We start from the raw sequence: 21,610 nt of genomic DNA on the forward strand, positions 1-21,610 counted from the left end.
GTTTTCCTATTACACCACTGGTTCCCACACGCATTTCTGCTTGAAGGTTTCTGTTCTAGTAAGTTGTGATTCTCTGCATTCACCTGTCTGTCTCTCTAATTTTGGGGGCAGCAGTTTTCTCTGTGACTTCACTTCTTTGATGGATCTAAGAAGAGTTTTTGATTTTTCAGTTTGTTCAGCTTTTTATTTGCTGTTAGGATGGAGTGATGACTTCTAAGCTCCTTACATGCTGGGCTGAAAAACAAGAGTGTCATTGCCTGCTTTGTAAGTTACATCACCTTTTTAAAAAATTTAAAAATTCTTAACACCAATCCTTCTCAATCTTTTCCAAAGAATTGGAGAGGAGAGATCACTCCCTAACTCATTCTAAGGCCAACATTATCCTGATACCAAAGCCAGACAAAGACACTACAATAAAACTATGGAACAATATCCCTTATGAACATTGATGCAAAAATCTTCAACAAAATACTAGCAAACTGAATTTAGCAGCATATGAAAAGGATTATACACCATGACCAAGTGGGAGTTATTCCTGTAATGTAAGGTTGATTCTACATATAAAAATCAATCAGTATAATACATAACATTAATAAAATAAAGGAAAACAACACATGATCATCTCAATTGATACACAAAAATCAATCATTTGACAAAATTTCACATCACTTCATAATAAAAACACCCAACAAACTAGGAATAGAAGGAAACTACCTCAACATAATAAAAGCCATATGTGAAAAACACACAGTGAACATAATACTCAATGGTAAAAGATGAAAAAAATTTCCTCTAAGATCAGGCACAAAGCAAGGATGCCCACTTTTCCCACTTCTATTCGACATAGCACTGGAAATCCTAGCCAGAGCAATTAGACAAGAAAAAGAAATAAAAGTCAACTAAATCATAAAGGAAGAAGCAAAATGATCTCTGTTTGTAGAAGATATGATCTTATGTGTAGAAAACCCTAAACATTCCACCCAAAAAGCTGTTAGGACTAATGAATTCAGCAAAGTAGCAAAATACAAAGTCAACACACAAAAATGAGTTGCATTTATATATGTTAACAGTGAACAATCTAAAAAAAAATTAAAAAGCCAATTCTATTTACAATAACATCCAAAAGAACAAAATACTTAGGAATTAAATTAACAAGGAGGTGAAAGAATTGTACAATGAAAACTAAAAAATATTTCAGAAAAAATTAAAGACATAAATAAATCCCATGGAAAAAAAAATCCCATGTTCATGGATTAGAAGATAATATTGTTAAGATGTCATTACTACCCAAGTGATCTACAGATTCAATGTGATCCCTATTGAAATGCCAAAGTTGTTTTTTACTGAAACAGAAAAACCCATCCTAAAATTCATATGGCCTCTCAAGGGACACTGAATAGCCAAAATATTCCTGAAAAACAAAAGTTGGAGGGGGTTTTCCTGGCAGTCCAGTGGTTAAGACTCCAAGCTTCCAGTGCAGGGGGCACAGGTTTGATTCCCAGTCAGGGAACTAAAATCCCACATGCTGAGTGGCCTGGCCAAAAAAAGAAAGAAGTTGGAGGGACTTCCCTGGCATTCCAGTGGTTGGGACTCCACACTTACACTACAGGGGGCATGGGTTTGATCACTGATCAGGGAACTAGGATCCTGCAGGCCACGTGGTGCAGCCTTAAAAAACAAGAAAGAAATAAGTTGGAAAACTCATACTTCCTGATTTCAACACTTAACTACCAAGCTACAGTCATCAAAACAGTGTAGCACTGGGATAAATATAGACAAGTAGACTAATGAAATAGAATAGAAAGTCTAGAAATTAACCCTTGCATATATGGTCAAATGATTTTCTGCAAGGGTTCCAAGACCATTCAATGGGGAAAAGACAGTCTTCTCAACAATGGTGCTGGGAAAACTGCAAATCCATATGCAAAAGAATGAAGTTGAACCCTTATGTAGCACCACATATAAAAATTAACAACAAATTGATCAAAGGCCTAAATAGAAAAGCTGAAACTATAAAAGTCTTAGAAGAAAATGTAGGACAAAACTTCATGACATTGAATTTGGCAGTGATGTCTTGGCTATGACATCAAATGCACAGGCATCAAAAGAAAAAATAGACAAACTGGACTTAATGAAAAGTTTAAAATTTTATGAATCACAAGACATCAACAGAGTTAAAAAGGAACTCACAGAGTGGGAGAAAATATTTACAAATCATATGTCTGATAAGGGATTAATATTTAGAACATATAGAGAACTCCTTAAGACAACAAGAAAACAAACAACCTGATTCAAAAATGGGCACTGGGGGACTTCCCTGGTGGTCCAGTGGATAGGACTCCATGCTTCCACTGCAGGGGGCGCAGGTTTGATCCCTGGTCAGGGAATTAAGATCCTGCGTGCTGTGAGGTGTGGCCAAAATAACCCAAAAACAAAAAACAAGAAAAAAAAAGACAACAACAAAAAATGGGCACAGGACTTGAATAGACATTTCTCCAAAGAAGATATACAAATGGCCAATAAGCACATGCAAAGATGCTCAATATCACTAATCATTAGGGAAATGCAAATCAAAACTACAAAGAGACAGTGCCTGTCACCCACTAGGATGGCTATTATACAACAAACAAACAAACAAACAAAAAAATCCATAAAATAAGTGTTTGCAACGATGTGGAAAAATTGGAACCCTTGTGCACTATTGATGGGAATGTAAAATGCTGTAGCTACTGTGGAAAACAGTATGGTGGTTCCTCAAAAAAAAGTTTTTTGTCACATGACCCATCATTTCTACTTCTGGGTATGTACTCAAAATAACTGAAAGCAGTGTCTTGAGATATTTGTACACCTATGTTCATAGTAGCATTATTCTCAATAATTAAAACATGGGGCAGTCACTCAGTTGACGTTGTATGTCCTGGGCTGGCCTTAGAGGTAGCACCAGGTTGGTGATATTCCTACTTGAAAGATGCAGGTTTTCCAAATTAGCACGTCTGCAGACCGTGGCTGTCCTTTGCTATGGAGTTCATTCTTCAGTGGCTTCTGCTACATCTGTTGCAACTAAAAAAACAGTCCAGGGCCCTCCATCATCTGATTACATTTTTGAATGGGTATCTAAATATAGTGCCCACAACTATCATCCTTTACCTGTAGCCCTGGAGAGAGGAAAAGGTATTTACATATGGGATGTGGAAGGCAGAAAATATTTTGACTTTCTGAGTGCTTACAGTGCTGTAAACCAAGGCCATTGTCATCCGAAGATTGTGAACACTTTGAAAAGTCAGGTGGACAAACTGACCATAACATCTAGGGCTTTCTACAACAACATGCTCGGTGAATATGAAGAGTATGTTACTAAACTTTTCAACACCACAAAATTCTTCCTATGAATACAGGAGTGGAGGCTGGAAAGACTGCTTGCAAACTTGCTTGAAGATGGGGCTATACTTTGAAGGGGATCCCGAAATACAAAGCACAGATTGTTTTTGCAGCTGGAAACTTCTGGGGTAGAACATTGCCTGTTATCTCCAGTTCCACAGACCCAACCAGTTATGGTGGTTTTGGACCATTTATGCCAGGTTTTGAAATCATTTCATACAATGGAAGAGAAGAATCAAGATGGCAGAGTAGGAGGACGTGCGCTCACTCCCTCTTGCAAAAGCACTGGAATTACAACTAACTGCTGAACAACCATCAACAGAAAGACACTGGAACTCACCAAAAAAACCCACCCCATATCCAGAGACAAAGGAGAAGCCACAATGAGACGGTAGGAGGGGCGCAATTGCGTTAAAATCAAATCCCATAAATGCTGGGTGGGTGACACACAAGCTGGAGCAGTTATACTGCAGAAGTCCTGAGGGTTCTGAGCCCCACATCAGGCTTCCTAACCTGGGGGTCCAGCAACAGGAGGAGGAATCCCCAGAGAATCAGACTTTGAAAGCCAGCAGGATTTGATTGCAGGACCTCCACAGGACTGGGGGAAACGGAGACTCCACTCTTGGAGGGCACACAAAAAAGTGTGCTTGCCAGGACCCAGGGGGAAGGAACAGTGACCCCATAGGAGACTGAACCAGACCTACCTGCTGGTGTTGGAGGGTTGCCTGCAGAGGTGGGGGGCAGCTGTGGCTCACCGAGGAGGCAGGGGCACTGGCAGCAAGGGTTCTGAGAAGTGCTCATTGGCGTGAGCCCTTCCAGAGTCCACCATTAGCTCCACCAAAGAGCCTGTAAGCTCCAGTGCTGGGTTGCCTCAGGCCAAATGACCACCAGGGTGGGAACACAGCCCCACCCATTGGCAGACAAGAAGATTAAAGTGTCACTGAGCTCCACCCACCAAATCAGATTAAAGTTTTACTGGGCTCCACCCACCCAGCCCAACCCACCATCAGTCCCTCCCATCAGGAAGCACCCACCGAACCTCCTAGACAGCTTCCTCCACAAGAGGGCAGACAGCAGAATCAAGCAGTATCAGCAGTATTTCATCTTGTGGAACTGAAAATCACAGCCACAGAAAGATAGAGAAAATGAAAAGGCAAAACACTTCGTACCAGATGAAGGGACAAGATAAAACCCCAGAAAAACAACTAAATGAAGAGGAGATAGGCACCCTTCCGGAAAAAGAATTCAGAATAATGATGGTGAAGATGATCCAGGATTCTGAAAAAAGATGGATGCAAAGATCGAAAAGTTGCAAGAAAGGTTTACCAAAGACCTAGAAGAATTAAAGAACAAACAAACAGAGATATGCAACACAATAGCTGAAATGAAAAATACACTAGAAGGAACCAATAGCAGATGAACTGAGGCAGAAGGGCGAATAAGTGACCTGGAAGACAGAATGGTGATAATCACTGATGCAGAAAAGAATAAAGAAAAAAGAATGAAAAGAAATGAAGACAGCCTAAGAGACCTCTGGAACAACATTAAACGCACCAACATTCACATTATAGGGGTCCCAGAAGGAGAAGAGAGAGAGAAAGGACCTGAGAAAATACTGGAAGAGATTATAGTTGAAAACTTCCCTAACATGGGGAAGGAAATAGCTACCCAAGTCCAGGAAGCGCAGGGAGTCCCAGGCAGGATTAATCCAAGGAGAAACATGCCAAGACATACAGTAGTCAAATTGACAAAAATTAAAGACAGAGAAAAGTTATCAAAAGCAACAAGGGAAAAATGACAAATAACATACAAGGGAACTGCCATAAGGGTAACAGCTGATTTCTCAGCAGAAACTCTACAAGCCAGAAGGGAGTGGCACGATATATTTAAAGTGATGACAGGGAAGAACCTACAACCAAGAACACTCTACCCAGCAAGGATCTCATTCAGATTCTATGGAGAAATCAAAAGCTTTACAGACAAGCAACAGCTAAGAGAATTCAGCACCACCAAACCAGCCCTACAACAAATGCTAAAGGAACTTCTCTAAGTGGGAAACATAAGAGAAGAAAAGGCCCTACAGAAACAAAAACAAAACAATTAAGAAAATGGTAATAGGAACATACATATCGATAATTCCCTTGAATGTAAATGGACTAAATGCACCAACCAAAAGACACAGACTGGCTGAATGGATACGAAAACAAGACCCATATATATGCTGTCTACAAGAGACCCACTTCAGACCTAGGGACACATACAGATGGAAAGTGAGGGGATGGAAAAAGATATTCCATGCAAATGGAAATCAAAAGAAAGCTGGAGTCGTGATACTAATATCAGATAAAATAGACTTTAAAATAAAAAATGTTACAAGAGACAAGAAAGGACACTACATGAAGATTGAGGGATCCATCCAAGAAGAAGAGATAACAATTATAAATATATATGCACCCAATATAGGAGCACCTCAATATGTTTCATACAATGAACTGCCTGCTCTTGAGCGTGCACTTCAGGACCCGAATGGTGCCGCGTTCAGGGTGGAACCAGTTCAGGGTGAAGCAGGCATTGTTGTTCCAGATACAAGCTACCTCGTGGGCATGCGAGAGCTCTGCACCCAGCACCATGTTCTGTTTAACGCTGATAGAATATAGACAGGATTGGCCAGAACTGGTAGATATCTGGCCTGCCAGTGCAGGGGACATGGGTTCGATCCCTGCCCCAGGAAGATACCACATGCCACGGAGCAACTAAGCCCGTGCACCACAACTATTGAGTCTGTGCTCTAGAGCCCGTGAGCCACAACTATTGAGCCCATGTGCCGCAACTACTGAAGCCCACGCGCCTGGAGCCTGTGCTCTGCAACAGGAGAGGCCACCACAATGAGAAGCCCACGCACCACAAGGAAGAGTAGCCCCCTGCTCACCACAACTAGAGAAAGCCCGTGTGCAGCAACGAAGACCCAACACAGCCAATAAAATAAATAAAATAAATAAATAAATTTATAAGAAAAAAAGAATTAATGTTTAACATTCCTAGATTATGTTTTAAGTGTTTGCTATCATTTGTAAAAAGTGTTTATTTTCAGTTTCTTTAAATTTAAAATAAAGCTCATATTTAAAATATCAAAACATAAATAAATAAATAAAACATGGAAGCAACTCAAGTGCCCATGAATGGAAGAATGAATAAGCAAAATTTTGTATGTATACAATGGAATATTATTTAGGCTTAAAAAGGAAGAGAATTCTGACGTTTGCTATAAAATGAATGAACATTGAGGAATTTATGCTCAGTGAAATAAGCCAGTCACAAAAAGACAAATACTGCATGATTCCACTTATATGAGGTACTTACAGTAGTCAAATTTTAAAAAAATAATTATTTATTTATTTGGCTGTGCCAGGTCTTAGTTTTTGCACAGGGGATCTTCATTGCCTCGTGTGAGCTCTTAGTTGCAGCATGCAGGATCTTTTTAGTTGTGGCACATGGGATCTTTTAGTTGTGGTATGTGGGATCTAGTTCCCTGACCTGGGATGAAACCCAGGCCCCCTGCATTGGGAGCGTGGAGTCTTAGCCACTGGACCACCAGGGAAGTCCCTGCAGTGTCAAGTTTCTAGAGACAGAAAATAGCATGGTGGTTTCAGGGCTTGGGGGAGTTAGTGTTTCATGGACACAGAGTCATGGAGATGGATGGTGGGGGTGGTTATTGTTACATTAACGATATTGATGTACTTAGTACCACTGGAATGTACACTTAAAGATGTTTAAGATAGTAAACAGTATGTTTTGTGTGTTCTACTACAAAAAAAATGGAAAAAATTTTAAGTGCTTGTAGGCCAGTGATTTTCCAATTTAGCAATTTTCACCATTTTTAGATTGCATTTTCCTTTTCTACTTCAGCGTTCCCAGGAAAGCCTTTATAAGTAAAGAACAAAATTGCTTATGGGAATAAATGATTCTCTGGTGTGGCTGTTCCTGAAAGGAACGCTGAAATTTTTGTTATTTCAGCATAGGATTGAGAAAGAAATAAGTAAGCAATAAATGCCATGCCTGCTTATTTATTTCGCATCCTGATCACGCCAGGTATGGTGCAGCTCCAGGCATAGTGGTGCCCGCGATCAGAGGCTGCCTCTCCTTTCCCCACATCATTGTTGTCGCCTGTAACCAGCACATCCACCATTTCTTTGTGCCATTTTCCATCTCTCACATACCCTGCTTTTCAAAAGCCCCTGGGGGTCAACAAGACAGGAAATGACACCCACTCCACATCTATTTTTATATGTTTAAAAACCTCTCTTCTTCCATATTTACTTCTAGCGTGTGCTCTGTGATGGCATGTGGTGTATTGTTTATAAGTGAATGAAGATACATCTGCAGGGGGTGAGGTTTGGAGAATAGGATCTATACATGAGAGCTTTCTTCCAGGGCAGGAGCCTTGCTTTCTCATGAATCTTCATTCCCCAAATGTCCATACCCCATGCTTGTTGAAACAATACCAGTTGGTAAGAAACGATGAGAAATAACAGTTAGATGTCCAGGGCATAAGCCAGGAAGAGAGGCTTTCTATGGCATATAGAAAACTGCAGAACTACTCCATGGGGTACAAAAATGATCAGCACATGAAAACCAGTGAGTGGAAATAGTCACCTACAACCATTTTGCATTTTCTACCAATTCACCTCGGGCCTTCTTGACTAGAATTCACATTGGTCCTTTTGATTACTCAACCTAGACTGGGCCCCAAGACATGACAACCTAATTTATCAGGTAGGCAGAGAGGAAAATGTTGGTTATCAGCCTTAACCTAAAAGAGTTTTCATAATTGAGGCAAAGAATAACATTTTAGGAACATTAATTAATTACAAAGTTTCTGATTCAGTAGCAGATCCATGACTCTAAATTACAGACACTGGCACAAGTACATCTCAATATACATAGTCTTCATTGGAAGGTGATTTTCTCTGTGATATTCCTCGTATCTCTAAGAAGGGAAATATAATTTTAGGTACATACCAACAAAATTTGAATACAAGGTACTTAGGTGAAAGTTACAGTCTTTTTTAGAGATAAAATTGAAGGATGCTGTAGTTATTATTTTAGCAAAGGATTTTTTGGCTGGTATTGTATGAGTACTGATTTCATAATTTTTCTTATCATATAGCACTTAATGTATCAGATAACTTTTGAAAACAGTATTTTGATTTGACAGATATTAGGGATTGTCTTAGTCTGTTCAGGCTGATATAACAAAACACCATAGCTTGGGTGGCTTATAAACAATAGACATTTGGGAGTTCCCTGGTGGTTCAGTGGTTAGGACTCTGAGCTTTTACTGCTGAGGGCATAGGTTCAATTCCTGGTCTGGGAACTAAGATCCCGCAAGCTGCAAGGCATGGCAAGAAACAAAACAAAACATAACAAAATAGACATTTATTTCTCACCGTTCTGGAAGCTAGACGTCCAAGATCAGGGTGCCAGCTGATTTGGTGTCTGCTGAGGGCCATCCTCCAGTCCATAGATGGCCATTTTTCATTGTAACCACACATGGTGAAAGAGTTGAGAGATTTCTCTGGGATCTCTTTTATAAGGGCACTAGTCCCACTCATGAGCGCTCTGCACACAAGCGTTCAGTGTATAGCAGGGATTCACACATGACTTCCAATTTGCCTTGTTAACAGTAGAGTGGGATGGAAGCATTGCTTCCAGCTGTTTTTTTAATTATATTTTATTTTTTAATATTTTTGCCACGCCATGCGGCATGCAGGATCTTAGTCCCTTGACCAGGGATTGAACCCATGCCCCCTGCACAGGAAGCAGGGAGTTTTAAGCACTGGACCACCACGGAAGTCCCTCGGCTATTTTTCAAAGTAGGTTCAAAGAAGGTCAACCAGAATGAATGACTTTTTCCTTTCTTCACACAGATTTACTCCTAGAATGCCAAGATCTTTTCCAGTCAACACCTCAGTCATGTACAAAAAGACTGTGTTTGTAGAGTTCATGGATCAACTTTTCAACATTGCCAAGCCCAGGCCGCCATGGATGGGTAATGTAAACAATATTGACTCTTTCTTACGAAACTGGTATCTTATTTCCTTGTAAGGATTCCCCAGTCTTGGGAAAATACACTGGCTGCATGGTCTCAATCTTCTTGCTGGGTCTTCCTCCTCTGCTTGTTTGTCTTGGACCTGGGTTCATTTTATATTCTCTCTGCTTTCAATCTCTAGGTGATCTTACGTACTCTTGTGGCTTTAGAATATCTTATATACCAATAACTTCCAAGTTTATATCTTCAGTTCGGAGTGCTTGCTTGATACCTCCACTTAGATGTCAAACAAGTATGTAACCAGATGTGAGGATGAGACATTTCCTACCTTAGAATGATTGCTGAGAATTATATGTGACAAGTATTCTAAATTCTAAAGAGAGGTATCAGCCCACCTATTAAGGACTTGTTCAGCAATCTTTAGCCCATCATGTACCTCCAGTCTATATAAAACAAGGTTAGGAACCTATGAAAGAGTTGAGATTTGAGGATTTCTTTTGAAAGCATTTTTGGTGTTTTGTATACCCCCAAGGGCCTCCCCCTCATATCAAGCTGCAGTGAGGGAGGATTCAGGACAACCATTTAGAAAACTTGACATAGGACTTCTAGAGCTTGGAAGATACTGACTACTGCCCGATTTTTATCTGGAAGAACTTTCAAGGCCAGAGTCTTGGGGAGCTTCCCTTGATGGCATACTAAGGAGAGCGGGCTATAGCGGAAGCTAACTGCGCTGCCACGGTTAGGTGTGAGACCAGGAAGGGCATAGGATGAGACTTGCCTCAAGAAGACCTTGCCCGAGAGGACTTCCTGCCATGGCTAAGTGGTCCCAACAGAAAAGATCTATGTGATTGTACTGTCAGAAGCAGAAACTGAGAGGAGAGACAAAGTGACAGCTGGAGAGGGTATACCCCATGCCAGGGGAAAGTGGAATAGGATGTCCCCATATTGAGAGGGAGAGAGTCTGTAAAAAACTCATGTAAGTGCTCTAAGAAAGAAAGACCCAGAAATTTGGCATGTGCCGCATCCAGGGAGTACCAAAGCCATGTTACCAGTGAAAGACCCAGAAAGATCTTGTCAGCATGTCTCTTTTCCGCTCCTGTCCTTTGTCCAGTAGCTCTAACCTTAGAAAATCCAGAGGCAGTAAGATGAGTGGGGAGGAGGCTTAGGAGAGGAAGGTGAGAAAGCAGTGAAGCCGCCAACGGAACTTCCTTTTCCCATTACGGGTTTCTGAGCCTGTTTCAGAACCTAAACGGAAGAGGAGGGACCCTTAAATTGCAGGGGACATCAAAAGTTTGACATTAGACCAGACTGGACTTATTAGTACCTAAAAATGATACTGTTAAAATGTGAAGGTTACTGGAAAAAATTTGGGACTGTTCAGAATGCAACAAAGGGAAATTCCACATACAATTAAAAGCTATGAAAAATAAACCTATTTCACATGTTCATCCCATTGAATCCAGTCCATTCAATACAAGCACTTGTAGACATCTTATACTTAGTATGTCTATAAGTGAGAAGTCTTGATTTTCCTCTTAATTTTCTGTGCCATGGCCTGACTACCACCCAGTTGCACAAACCAAGATCACAGGAGTGATTCCTGGCTCCTGGCTCTGTCACTTCCCCCCTCCATCTTTGCTATCCAACCCATGAACAAGTCTTGTTGACTTGTTGACCTGAAATAAATAGACTACCAGATATTTCTCCGGAAAAGATGGGTTTATTCAAGATCAGCAGAGAATTGCAATTTGGGGTCTGCAACCATGGCAAGCTACAAACAAGTCCCCAAATAGCAAAGGGAGAGGAACACAGCTTATAGAGGGGGAAAGGAAGTTGGGCAGGCTATAGTAAACCAAGAGTCCATGGCTGCTCATTGGCTGAGTCCTTGGCAGGAAAGAGGTGGAGTCTTCTTCACGCTGGACTCTGCTATTGCCACAGGGCCTGAGAGCGCCCCCTTCTGGTCTCCCAACTATTTCATTGACGTTTCTGTTTAATATTTTTTCCACTCTTCCTCCAAAACAAGTCCGAAGTCTGCTTCTTCTAAATTCCAAATTCATCCAAACTACTGTAGCCTACAAAGCCCTACACGTTATGTTCCTTGCCTGCCTCTATAACCTTATTTTCTACTACTCCCTTGCTCATTCACTTTGCTTCAACCCCATGTTCTTGTACTTTACTATATTTAAAGTATCCTCTACCTCCTGCCTCATCATTTCTAGCACGCCAGCATCATTTCTGGCATTTATAACAACCTGAAATTTTCTTGTTTATTTATTTACATGCTTAATGTCTCTAGAATGTGATCTCCATGATCTAACTTGTTAACTACTGCCTAGGGCAGTAGCTCAAATACAGTAGGAACTCAATTATTAGTTGAATGAATAAATGCATTGAATGAATTGCTAGAAATCTGTCCCCAGAACAATCACGAGGCTGAGCTGGTTACAGCAGTTTATGCATTCATTCATTCAGGTACTGCTTTGACCATCACTTTTGTGAGAACAGGTTTTCTGGAGTTCCCCCCCTTCAAATGACCTTTGGGGGACATCTCATTCTTGCAGGTCTACTGGGTCCTACCATCCAGGCTGAGGTCTATGACACAGTGGTTGTTACACTTAAGAATATGGCTTCCCATCCTGTTAGTCTTCATGCTATTGGCATATCCTGCTGGAAATCTTCTGAAGGTGAGTCAAATGCCCTCTTATTACCCTTTCATCCTAGGGACCGAAGAGTATTGAATATAAGGTTATACAGCTAGTAAATAGTGGAGTCAGGATTCACACCTAGGCCCATTTCATGAAGTCATGGACATTGTCATTTTAGTCTAAACCCCAAAGTTTGTTGCTGTCCCCTGTTCTCCCTTAGGGAGCCAGAGCACAGATCCTAAAAATCCCACTTTATCTGCCTTCCTATGTCCAGAAAACTTCCTAGGGAGGATCAAGGCCCATGGTATAGAAATGAAACAGAATTCTCCTTCTCCTTCCTTAGATTCAGACTTTCCAGATATTTCCTCTTCCTCCCCTCCCCCAAATTTCTAAATATGTGATTAGGGCCACCTAGGAGAAGCACAAGCTGACCTCATTACAACAAACAAACAACCTGTTTGGTCACAGTCCCCTCTTCAACTAGCTTCTCCTTAACCTTCACAGTGCAGGAAGGGAGTGAAGGGAGCGCCACAACAGACTGTGACGTTGCCCAGATAGACTACGGCATATACAGATCAAGGAGATTCAAGAGAATCATTAATAAGTTATTGGAGCACATGCCCTGTATCGTGCGGTCTAACTATGCTTATGTGTTGACAAATTTCTCATTCTGAAATTGGAAAGCACTAATTTTCCGGGTTGCACTCATGAGGTTGGAGCAGACCTGGATTGGGGGAAGGTGAAAGACAGGAGGGAGCAGGTGCTATAGAGGAAAAGTCATCCCAGGTTCTGATTTGTGCCTGGCAGGCTATTTCCATGAGACTTATCCACTTGGAAGCTTCCAGAACTAATCTAGGGGAATTTTAGAGAGGCCAGGGTTCCCACAATTCTGCAGCATTGGAGCTAGCATAGAGATGGCTCTTGCACCCTTAGCCTGGTGAGTTCTGGGAAAATAGACTATCTAACCTCTCACACATAACATCTGCAGTGGTTCTTCCCAGGAGAAACGCAGTGAGTCAATGGCCTAATGCCCGTGTGATTTATGGTCCTATTATGAGCCTGCATATTTATATGCTATGACCCAGAAGCTCCTGGCTTTCTTGGACTAGCCTGGGGGCCCCAGGATGTAAGTTAAATCCATGACGATGTTGAGTATCACTTCATATGCTTGTTGACCTTTCTGATATCCTTTTTTTTTTTTAACATTTTATTTATTTACTTTTGGCTGCATTGGGTCTTTTTTTTATAAATTTATTATTTATTTATGTATTTTATTGGCTGTGTTGGGTCTTCATTGCTGCATGTGGGCTTTCTCTAGTTGCGGCGAGCAGGGGCTACTCTTTGTTGTGGTGCACAGGCTCCTCATTATGGTGGCCTCTCTTGCTGCAGAGCATGGGCTCTAGGTGCGTGGGCTTCAGTAGTTGTGGCACATGGGCTCAATAGTTGTGGCTCACGGCCTCATCCCATTGGCAGGTGGATTCTTACCCACTGTGCCACCTAGGAACTCCTGATATCCTTTTGTAAAGTATCTGATCAACTGTTTAAGTGTTTTTTCTTGTTGAAAAAAATGAGTTGTTTATCTTTTTCTTATTTATTTGCAGAGGTACTTTATATATTTTGAATACAAATCCTTTAACAGCTATAAATATTTACATATCTTCTTCCAGTGTGTAGCTTGAATTTTCACTCTCTTATTTTTTTTGGTAAACAGGAGTTCTTAAAGTTAATTAACAATGAAAGTTCAACAGTTAATGAAGCACAAAAAATGTATCACATTTTTCCCCTTCAGGTTAGAGCTTTGTATCCTGTTTAAGATATTTGCCTACCCCAAAGTCATGAAGAATTTCTTCTATGCTTTCCTCTAGAAGTTTTATTATTTTCCCTTTCATACTTACATCTGTGACCCATCTTAAATTAATTTTGTGTATGGTTTCCCTATAGCATTTTCAAACAGCTTTGTTGAGGTATAATTTACATGCCACAAAATTCATTCATTTAAAGTAGTTTGATGACTTTTACTAACAGTTGTGCAGCCACCAACCCAATCCATGTCAATTCTGTCTTTGCAGTTCAAGCCCCACTCCCATTCCCAGTCCCCGGCAACCACTGATCTGCTTTATATCTTTATAGCTTTGCAAGCCTGTCATTTTTATCTCCCAAACCAACTCTGGTAAATTGTATTTCAGTTCAGCAAATAGTCATCCCCTAACCCTACCCCAGAGTGGCAGGAGTACATTTCCCTACCATATTGCTGTGGGATGTGCACATGTGACTTGCTTTGGCTAATAGAATTGAAAAGCATGTGATTTACACCAAGATAGCTAGTTCACATGCAGTGTTTGTCAAAGGAGCCAAAAGAAGAGTGAAAAGCAGGTACAAGGAAGTTTCAAGTTTGGTCTTGAGCTGAAAAAGGAAACCCAGTACTAGAGAAATGCTTTTAATTTCTTTTCTGGACAAGTGGGGTTCTAAGACACCAACCTAGGCTGTAAGTCAGTCCACAGTCACTCAATGAGGCTTTGAGTAGGACTGAGATGAGGCTTGCCACGAGCTGCAAAGCTTTGAGGGAGCTATGAAAGACAGCATGGGGGCATACGAGTTAAGAAGTGCCAACTCAAAGCTGCTGAGCAGACGTCAGGCAAAGGAAAACTAGCTGAAGGCACCAGAGAGTGAAGTGGAGCAGCCTCTGAAGCACAGCATCTAGCCTGTGCTAGGGTAGTCAGGTCCAGGGGTCGCTGAACTCTCAAATGTCCCAACAGTGCTCTTCCTCATTTAATAGAGCACAAAAATTATGCAAAACACATTCTGCTTAGAATATTTGCAGGTGGCTGATATATAAGATCAGGTACATTCTGGAGGTCTCAGAGAACCACTCAACTGCTCGTGTTTGCATGAGTGGTCAGGAACTCCCCTGCAATATATGAGGCTTCTCCATTTATAGCTGCTTCTTGTTAGTATTCCACATTAAGTTTCAGAAATATTGTTTCTTGTATAGAGTCCACTGGCAACAATAAACCTGATGTTTCCTTGAGTGGGCAATGGGCATAGAAAGGACAATTATATCCTTCCTTGATTTAGGTGCTGAATACGAGGACCAGACCAGCCAAAGGGAGAAGGGAGATGATAAAGTCATTCCTGGTAAAAGTCATACCTACATCTGGCAGGTCTTGAAAGAAAATGGTCCAACGGCCTCTGACCCACCATGTCTCACCTATTCATATCTTTCTCATGTGGACCTGGTGAAAGACGTGAATTCAGGCCTCATTGGAGCACTGCTGGTTTGTAGAGAAGGTAAGTATAAGAAAGAGTAGAATTGAGATGAAATAAGCAGAGAAGTACAAACATCTGCCCATCCTATATAGCCAGAATGTACTCTAATGTTCAAGAAAAGCCAAGTTCTGTAATTAGGTCTCTCTTCCCTTCTTCCACTTTCTACTTCAAATATCCTATGGGCTGTTTCAGTAGCGCCTTTTATAAATTTTGTCTTATGTTCCTTGAAACCTCCATGAAGGTAAATACATCCAAGTGTGTGACCAATGGTGTACAGACTTCAGGAGGTTAGTTTCTCATCTGTAACCCAAAAACATAAAAATCTGAGAGAAGGAAACATTTATATGTGTTTATAATTTCTTATTCTAAAAATCATAGTAATTTAAATTAAACCTTTTATAAAAAATTTTTTCCCAGGAATTCCCTGGCAGTCCAGTAATTAGGACTCTGCACTCTCACTGCTGAGGGTGTGGGTTCAATCCCTGGTCAGTGAACTAAGATCCCACAAGCCATGCAGTGCAGCCAAAGAAAAAAAAGAAAAGAAAAAAAAGTAAAAAACAATTATTGAAGTATAATTGACCTACCACACTATTATAGCTCCAAGTGCACAACATAGTGCCAAATGAATGAACAAATGAAAAGCTGCTCAACATCACAAATCATCGGTGAAATGCCTGAAAAAAACAAACAACCCAATCAAAAAAATGGGTGGAAGATATAAATATACAATTCTCCAAAGAGCTACAGATGGCCAAGAGGCACATGAAAAGCTGCTCAACATCGCTAATTATTAAAGAAATGCAAATCAAAACTACCATAAGATATCACCTCACACCAGTCAGAATGGACATCATCAAAAATTCCACAAACAATAAATGCTGGAGAGGGTGTGGAGAAAAGGGGACCCTCCTACACTGTTGGTGGGAATGTAAATTGGTGCATCTACTATGGAGAACAGTATGGAGGTTCCTTAAAAAACTAAAAATGGAACTACCATATGATTCAGCAATCCCACTCCTGGGTATTTTTCTGAAGAAAATGAAAGCTCTAATTCAAAAAGATGTATGCACCCCAATGTTCATTGCAGCACTATTTACAACAGCTAACATCTGTCCATCAACAGATGATTGGATAAAGATGTGCGAAATATTACTCAGCCATGAAAAAGAATGAAATCTTGCCATTTGTGGCAACATGGATGGACTAGAGGGCATTATCCTAAGTAAAACAACTCAGAGAAAGACAATACTGTATGATTTCACTTCTATATGGAATCTAAAAAACAAAATAAAGGAGGGACTTCCTTGGTGGTCCAGTGGTTAGGACTCTGTGCTTTCAATGCAGGGGGCATGGGTTCAATCCCTGGTTGGGGAACTAAGATCCTGCATGCCACACAGCATGGCAAAAAAAAATGAACAAACATAGCAAAACAGAAACAGACAGGTGGTTGCCGGAGGGGAGAGGGGTGGAGGGATGAGTGAAATAGGTGAGGGAGACTAAGAAGTACAAACCTCCAGCTACAAAATAAATGAGGCACAGGGTTGAAGTGTCAATGGGGAATATAGTCAATAAGAGTGTAATCACTTTGTATGGCGACAGATGACAACTAAACCTATCATGGTGATCATCTTGTAATGTATCGAAATATAGAATCACTATGTTGTGCACTTGGATTGTATGTATAATGACAAGTGTCCATTAGAGTAGTACCATACAGAATCATATATGTCATATAGTATCATATATCATATAGTATCTTAAGCTATGATATATATGTCATATCTAGTATCATATCATGGTCCTAAAAATCCTCTGTGCCCTGCCTATTCATACTTCCCTCTCCTACCCTCTGGCAACCACTTTAAATTGTCTCCATAGTTTTGCCTGTTCCAGAATGTCAAATAGTATGTAGCCTTTTCATATTGGCTTCTTCCACTTAGTAATATGCATTTAAGGTTCCTTCATGTTTTTAATGGTTTGATAGTCATTGTCTGGATGGACCACAGTTTATTTATCCCTTCACCTACTGAAAGACATCAATTTCACTACCTGATAATTTTAAAAATATGATAAAAAGAATTAAAATCTTTTCAGACAGCTTTACTTGTATTTTAAATTTGCATGGGTGACATTCACCACTGCAACAAAAAGAATAAAATAGCTAGGAATAAACCTAACTAAGGAGGTAAAAGACCTGTACTCAGAAAACTATGAGACACTAATGAAAGAAATCAAAGATGACACAAACAGATGGAGAGATATACCATGTTCTTGGATTGGAAGAATCAACATTGTGAAAATGACTATACTACCCAAAGCAATCTATAGATTCAGTGCAATCCCTATCAAATTACCAATGGCATTTTTTACAGAACTAGAACAAAAAATCCTAAAATTTGTATGGAGACACAAAAGACCTCGAATAGCCAAAGCAATCTTGAGGGAAAAAAACAGAGCTGGAGGAATCAGACTCCCTTACTTCAGACTATACTACAAGGCTACAGTAATCAAGACACTATGGTACTGGCACAAACACAGAAATATAGATCAAAGGAACAGGATAGAAAGCCCAGAGATAAACTATGGTCAACTAACCTATGACAAAGGAGGCAAGGATATACAATGGAGAAAAGGCAGCCTCTTCAATAAGTGGTGCTGGGAAAACTGGACAGCTACATGTAAAAGAATGAAATTAGAACACTCTCTAACACTATACACAAAAATAAACTCAAAATGGATTAAAGACCTATGTGTAAGGCTAGACACTATAAAACTCCTAGAGGAAAACAAAGGAAGAACACTCTTTGACATAAATCACAGCAAGATCTTTTTTGACCCACTGCCTAGAGTAATGGAAATAAAAACAAAAATAAATAAGTGGGACCTAATGAAACGTCAAAGCTTCTTGCACAGCAAAGGAAACTATAAACAAGACAAAAAGACAACCCTCAGAATGGGAGAAAATATTTGCAAACGAATCAACAAAGGATTAATCTCCAAAATATATAAACAGTTCATGCAGCTCAATATCAAAGAAACAAACAACCCAATCCAAAAATGGGCAGAAGACCTAAATAGGCATTTCTCCAAAGAAGACATACAGAGGGCCAAGAGACACATGAAAAGCTGCTCAACATCACTAATTATTAGAGAAATGCCAATCAAAACTACAATGAGGTATCACCTCACACCGGTGAGAATGGGCATCATCAGAAAATCTACAAACGCTAAATGCTGGATAGGATGTGGAGAAAAGGGAATGCTCTTGCACTGTTGGTGGAAGTATAAATTGATACAGCCACTATGGAGAACAGTATGGAGGTTCCTTACAAAACTAAAAATAGAGTTACCATATGACCCAGCAATCCCACTCCTGGGCATATACCCAGAGAAAACCATAATTCAAAAAGCACATGCAACCCCAATGTTCATTGCAGCACTGTTTACAATAGCCAGGGCATGGAAGCAACCTAAATGTCCATCACCAGAAGAATGGATAAAGAAGATGTGGTACATATACACAATGGAATATTACTCAGCTGTAAAAAGCAATGAAACTGGGACATTTGTAGAGACATGGATGGACCTAGAGACTGTCATACAGAATGAAGTGAGTCAGAAAGAGAAAAACAAATATCGTATATTAACACATATATGCGGACTATAGAAAAATGGTACACATCAACCAGTTTGCAAGGCAGAAATAGAGACACAGATGTAGAGAACCAATGTATGGACACCAAGCAGGAAAGCCCGGGGGGGTGAGGTTGGGGGGGATGAATTGGGACATTGGGATTGCCATATATGCATTACTAATAAGAAAAAAATATCAAATTGTACACTTTAAATATATGCAGTTTATTGTATGTCAATTGTACCTCAATAAAAGTTCTTAAAAAAATTAGTATGGGTGAGTTACTTTCTTCATCCTATTTAAGTTTTTCTTTCCAAGCATCAAGAGTACAAGAGAGAGGAAAGAGCATTATAAACAAAACTCTTCATACTCAAAATAAACCTGCAAAGGAAACTTCCCAATCAAATGAAAAAGTATAATGCTAAGAAGGACAGCTAACAAATTTAACAGTTAAATCATGAAGCAAGCTAATTTGTAACATTGATAACTTTAAATATTGATATACATGGGGTCCATTTAAAGTGTGAGTATAGGTGTTTAATATGGAAAATTGTTATTTTGCTCATAACTGTTAATTTACAATTGCAGGAGTAAAAAAAGTTAAAAGTGTAATTGAAATTTTCTATATTAATTAGCTATATGCACATTTCCATGAATAGTGTGTATGATTTTTGTACTTTTCTGTTTTCTGTTTGTTCTGAATATATATATATATGAAATGTGGTTATATGGACTTATAGTTTGTATGTCTTTTTAATTTCTTTTTTAGTAATTAATTTTATTGTATTTTATAAAAGTAATGGTCTGAAATAAATTTGAAATCTTTTAAAAAGTCCTTTACCCTGAGTAATTTTAGAAGCACTGGTGTATAGGAGATGTGTGACACCAAGGAAATAATGTTATGGTAAAGTTAATAAGAGACCAAGAGACAAAGCAGTTGATGAAGTAATGTGTCCTCCTAGTGTCATTTTCCTATGATAGGATTTTCGATAGAAGATAAATTCTCTCACTTCTTTTTCAGGGAGTCTGACCAAAGAAAGGACACAGACGTTGCACGAGTTTGTACTCCTTTTTGCTGTATTTGATGAAGGTTAGTGAGGTGCAGTCTGAATTTTGGTCTCCTGAAAGACATGTGGAGACTTGAGCATGAGGGCTGTTAATGTCCAGAGGAAGTGATTTTTAGGTCATAAGCTACATTACTGTTCAGGAATGATGCAGATGGGGATGAAACTTAATTCCAAGAAAAAAATTGCAAGCTGAGTTCCATTGGCAGCTATGAAGTAAGAAGATAGAGGAGGAGGGTAACAGGTGACCTTGTCCCTCTTATTATATCCATCAACAAAGACTTTTTGCTTTGCTTTTTTTTTTTTTTGGTTTGAAGCAAAGGAAAGTTCTATTTGATCAAAGAACAGAGAGGTGCAGGCTTGGGCTCTGGAGCTTGTGCTCTTCAGAGGCACGGTGGGCAGGGCTGCTTTATGGGGGAAGTTCGCGCAGGCGCAGGCGCAGGCGCAGGCGCAGGCGCAGGCGCAGGCGCAGGCGCAGGCGCAGGCGCAGGCGCGCAGGCAGTCGGCAAGGTCTCTGCACACCGCCCGCCACCGCCATCTTGCATTGAGTGTGGTGCACAGCGTCTGCTCCCAGCGGCCGAGCTGAGGTGTCGCAGCAGACATTTAGCACCAGAAACTCTGGTCTGAAGGGCGGGGGGTGAGGCCTCTGCCCCCACCGACATTTCATGTATGTGATTTTGTTTTGTTTGCTTGTTTGTTATTGGTTAGGCTTTGGAGAATTTATATACGTTAGTACATCGCCCATCATGGATACGAGTGGCTGAGGCTTCTGTCTCCTCAGGAAAACACAGCACAATTGAGTGACTATCACATCTTTTAGAGAATTTCAATCTTTGGTCATAGCATTTAAGAGCCCCTGGTTTAACTGTAAAATAGCTAGTGGGAAGTTGCTGTATAATACAGGGAGATCAACTCAATGATGGGTGATGCCTTGGAGGGCCGGGACAGGGAGGGCCGGGATGGCGGGGTGGGGGGAGTCGCGGGAGGGAGGAAATATGGGGATATGTGTATAAATACAGCTGATTCACTTTGGTGTACCTCAAAAGCTGATACAAGAGTGTAAAGCATTTATATTCCAATAAAGAGCTTAGGAGAAAAAAAAAAGAAAGTAGAAATGAGCATCCCAGAACAACAAAAAAAAATGTAACATGAATAATACATGCTTATGATGTTGTAATAAAATTAAAAGTTCTTCAAAAAAAAAAGAGCTCCTGGTTTTGGTCCCACAAGCCCTTTTTGAAGTGACCTATTGCTTTACTTTCTAAATGCCCCCTGTTATCTTTTAAAGAAATTTTTGCTAAAAATTATATATGTTTAACGTGTACAACATGATGATTTTAGATACATATAGATAGAGAAATGATTACTACAGTCAAACTAACATATCTCCTCGCATAGTTATCATTTTTTGTGTGTGGTAAGAGCACCTGAAATGTACTCCCTTAGCATATTTCCAGTGTTCAGTGTAGTATGATTAACTACAGAAACTGTGCATCTTAAAACTGAAAGTTTCTACCATTTGACCAACATGGTCACCTTCTGAACTGAGACCCCCATCATCTCTCTCCTGACT

At 40.2% G+C, this 21,610-nt stretch overlaps 1 protein-coding gene and 1 pseudogene across 1 annotated transcript in view; both read left to right on the forward strand.

Annotated features, from left to right (window-relative positions):
• F8 (coagulation factor VIII) overlaps positions 1-21,610 on the forward strand; it is a 115,365-nt gene that overhangs the window by 11,730 nt on the left and 82,025 nt on the right. Inside the window, exons 2-5 of the mRNA XM_057718062.1 lie at positions 9,306-9,427; positions 11,989-12,111; positions 15,148-15,360; positions 19,995-20,063. Coding sequence (XP_057574045.1) covers positions 9,306-9,427; positions 11,989-12,111; positions 15,148-15,360; positions 19,995-20,063 — 527 coding nt within the window. The remainder of the gene's footprint in view (positions 1-9,305; positions 9,428-11,988; positions 12,112-15,147; positions 15,361-19,994; positions 20,064-21,610) is intronic.
• On the forward strand, positions 2,913-7,639 carry LOC130841675 (ornithine aminotransferase, mitochondrial-like; annotated as a pseudogene).

Source organism: Hippopotamus amphibius, chromosome X (genome assembly GCF_030028045.1).
Source record: "Hippopotamus amphibius kiboko isolate mHipAmp2 chromosome X, mHipAmp2.hap2, whole genome shotgun sequence".
In the NCBI taxonomy this organism is placed as follows: domain Eukaryota; kingdom Metazoa; phylum Chordata; class Mammalia; order Artiodactyla; family Hippopotamidae; genus Hippopotamus; species Hippopotamus amphibius.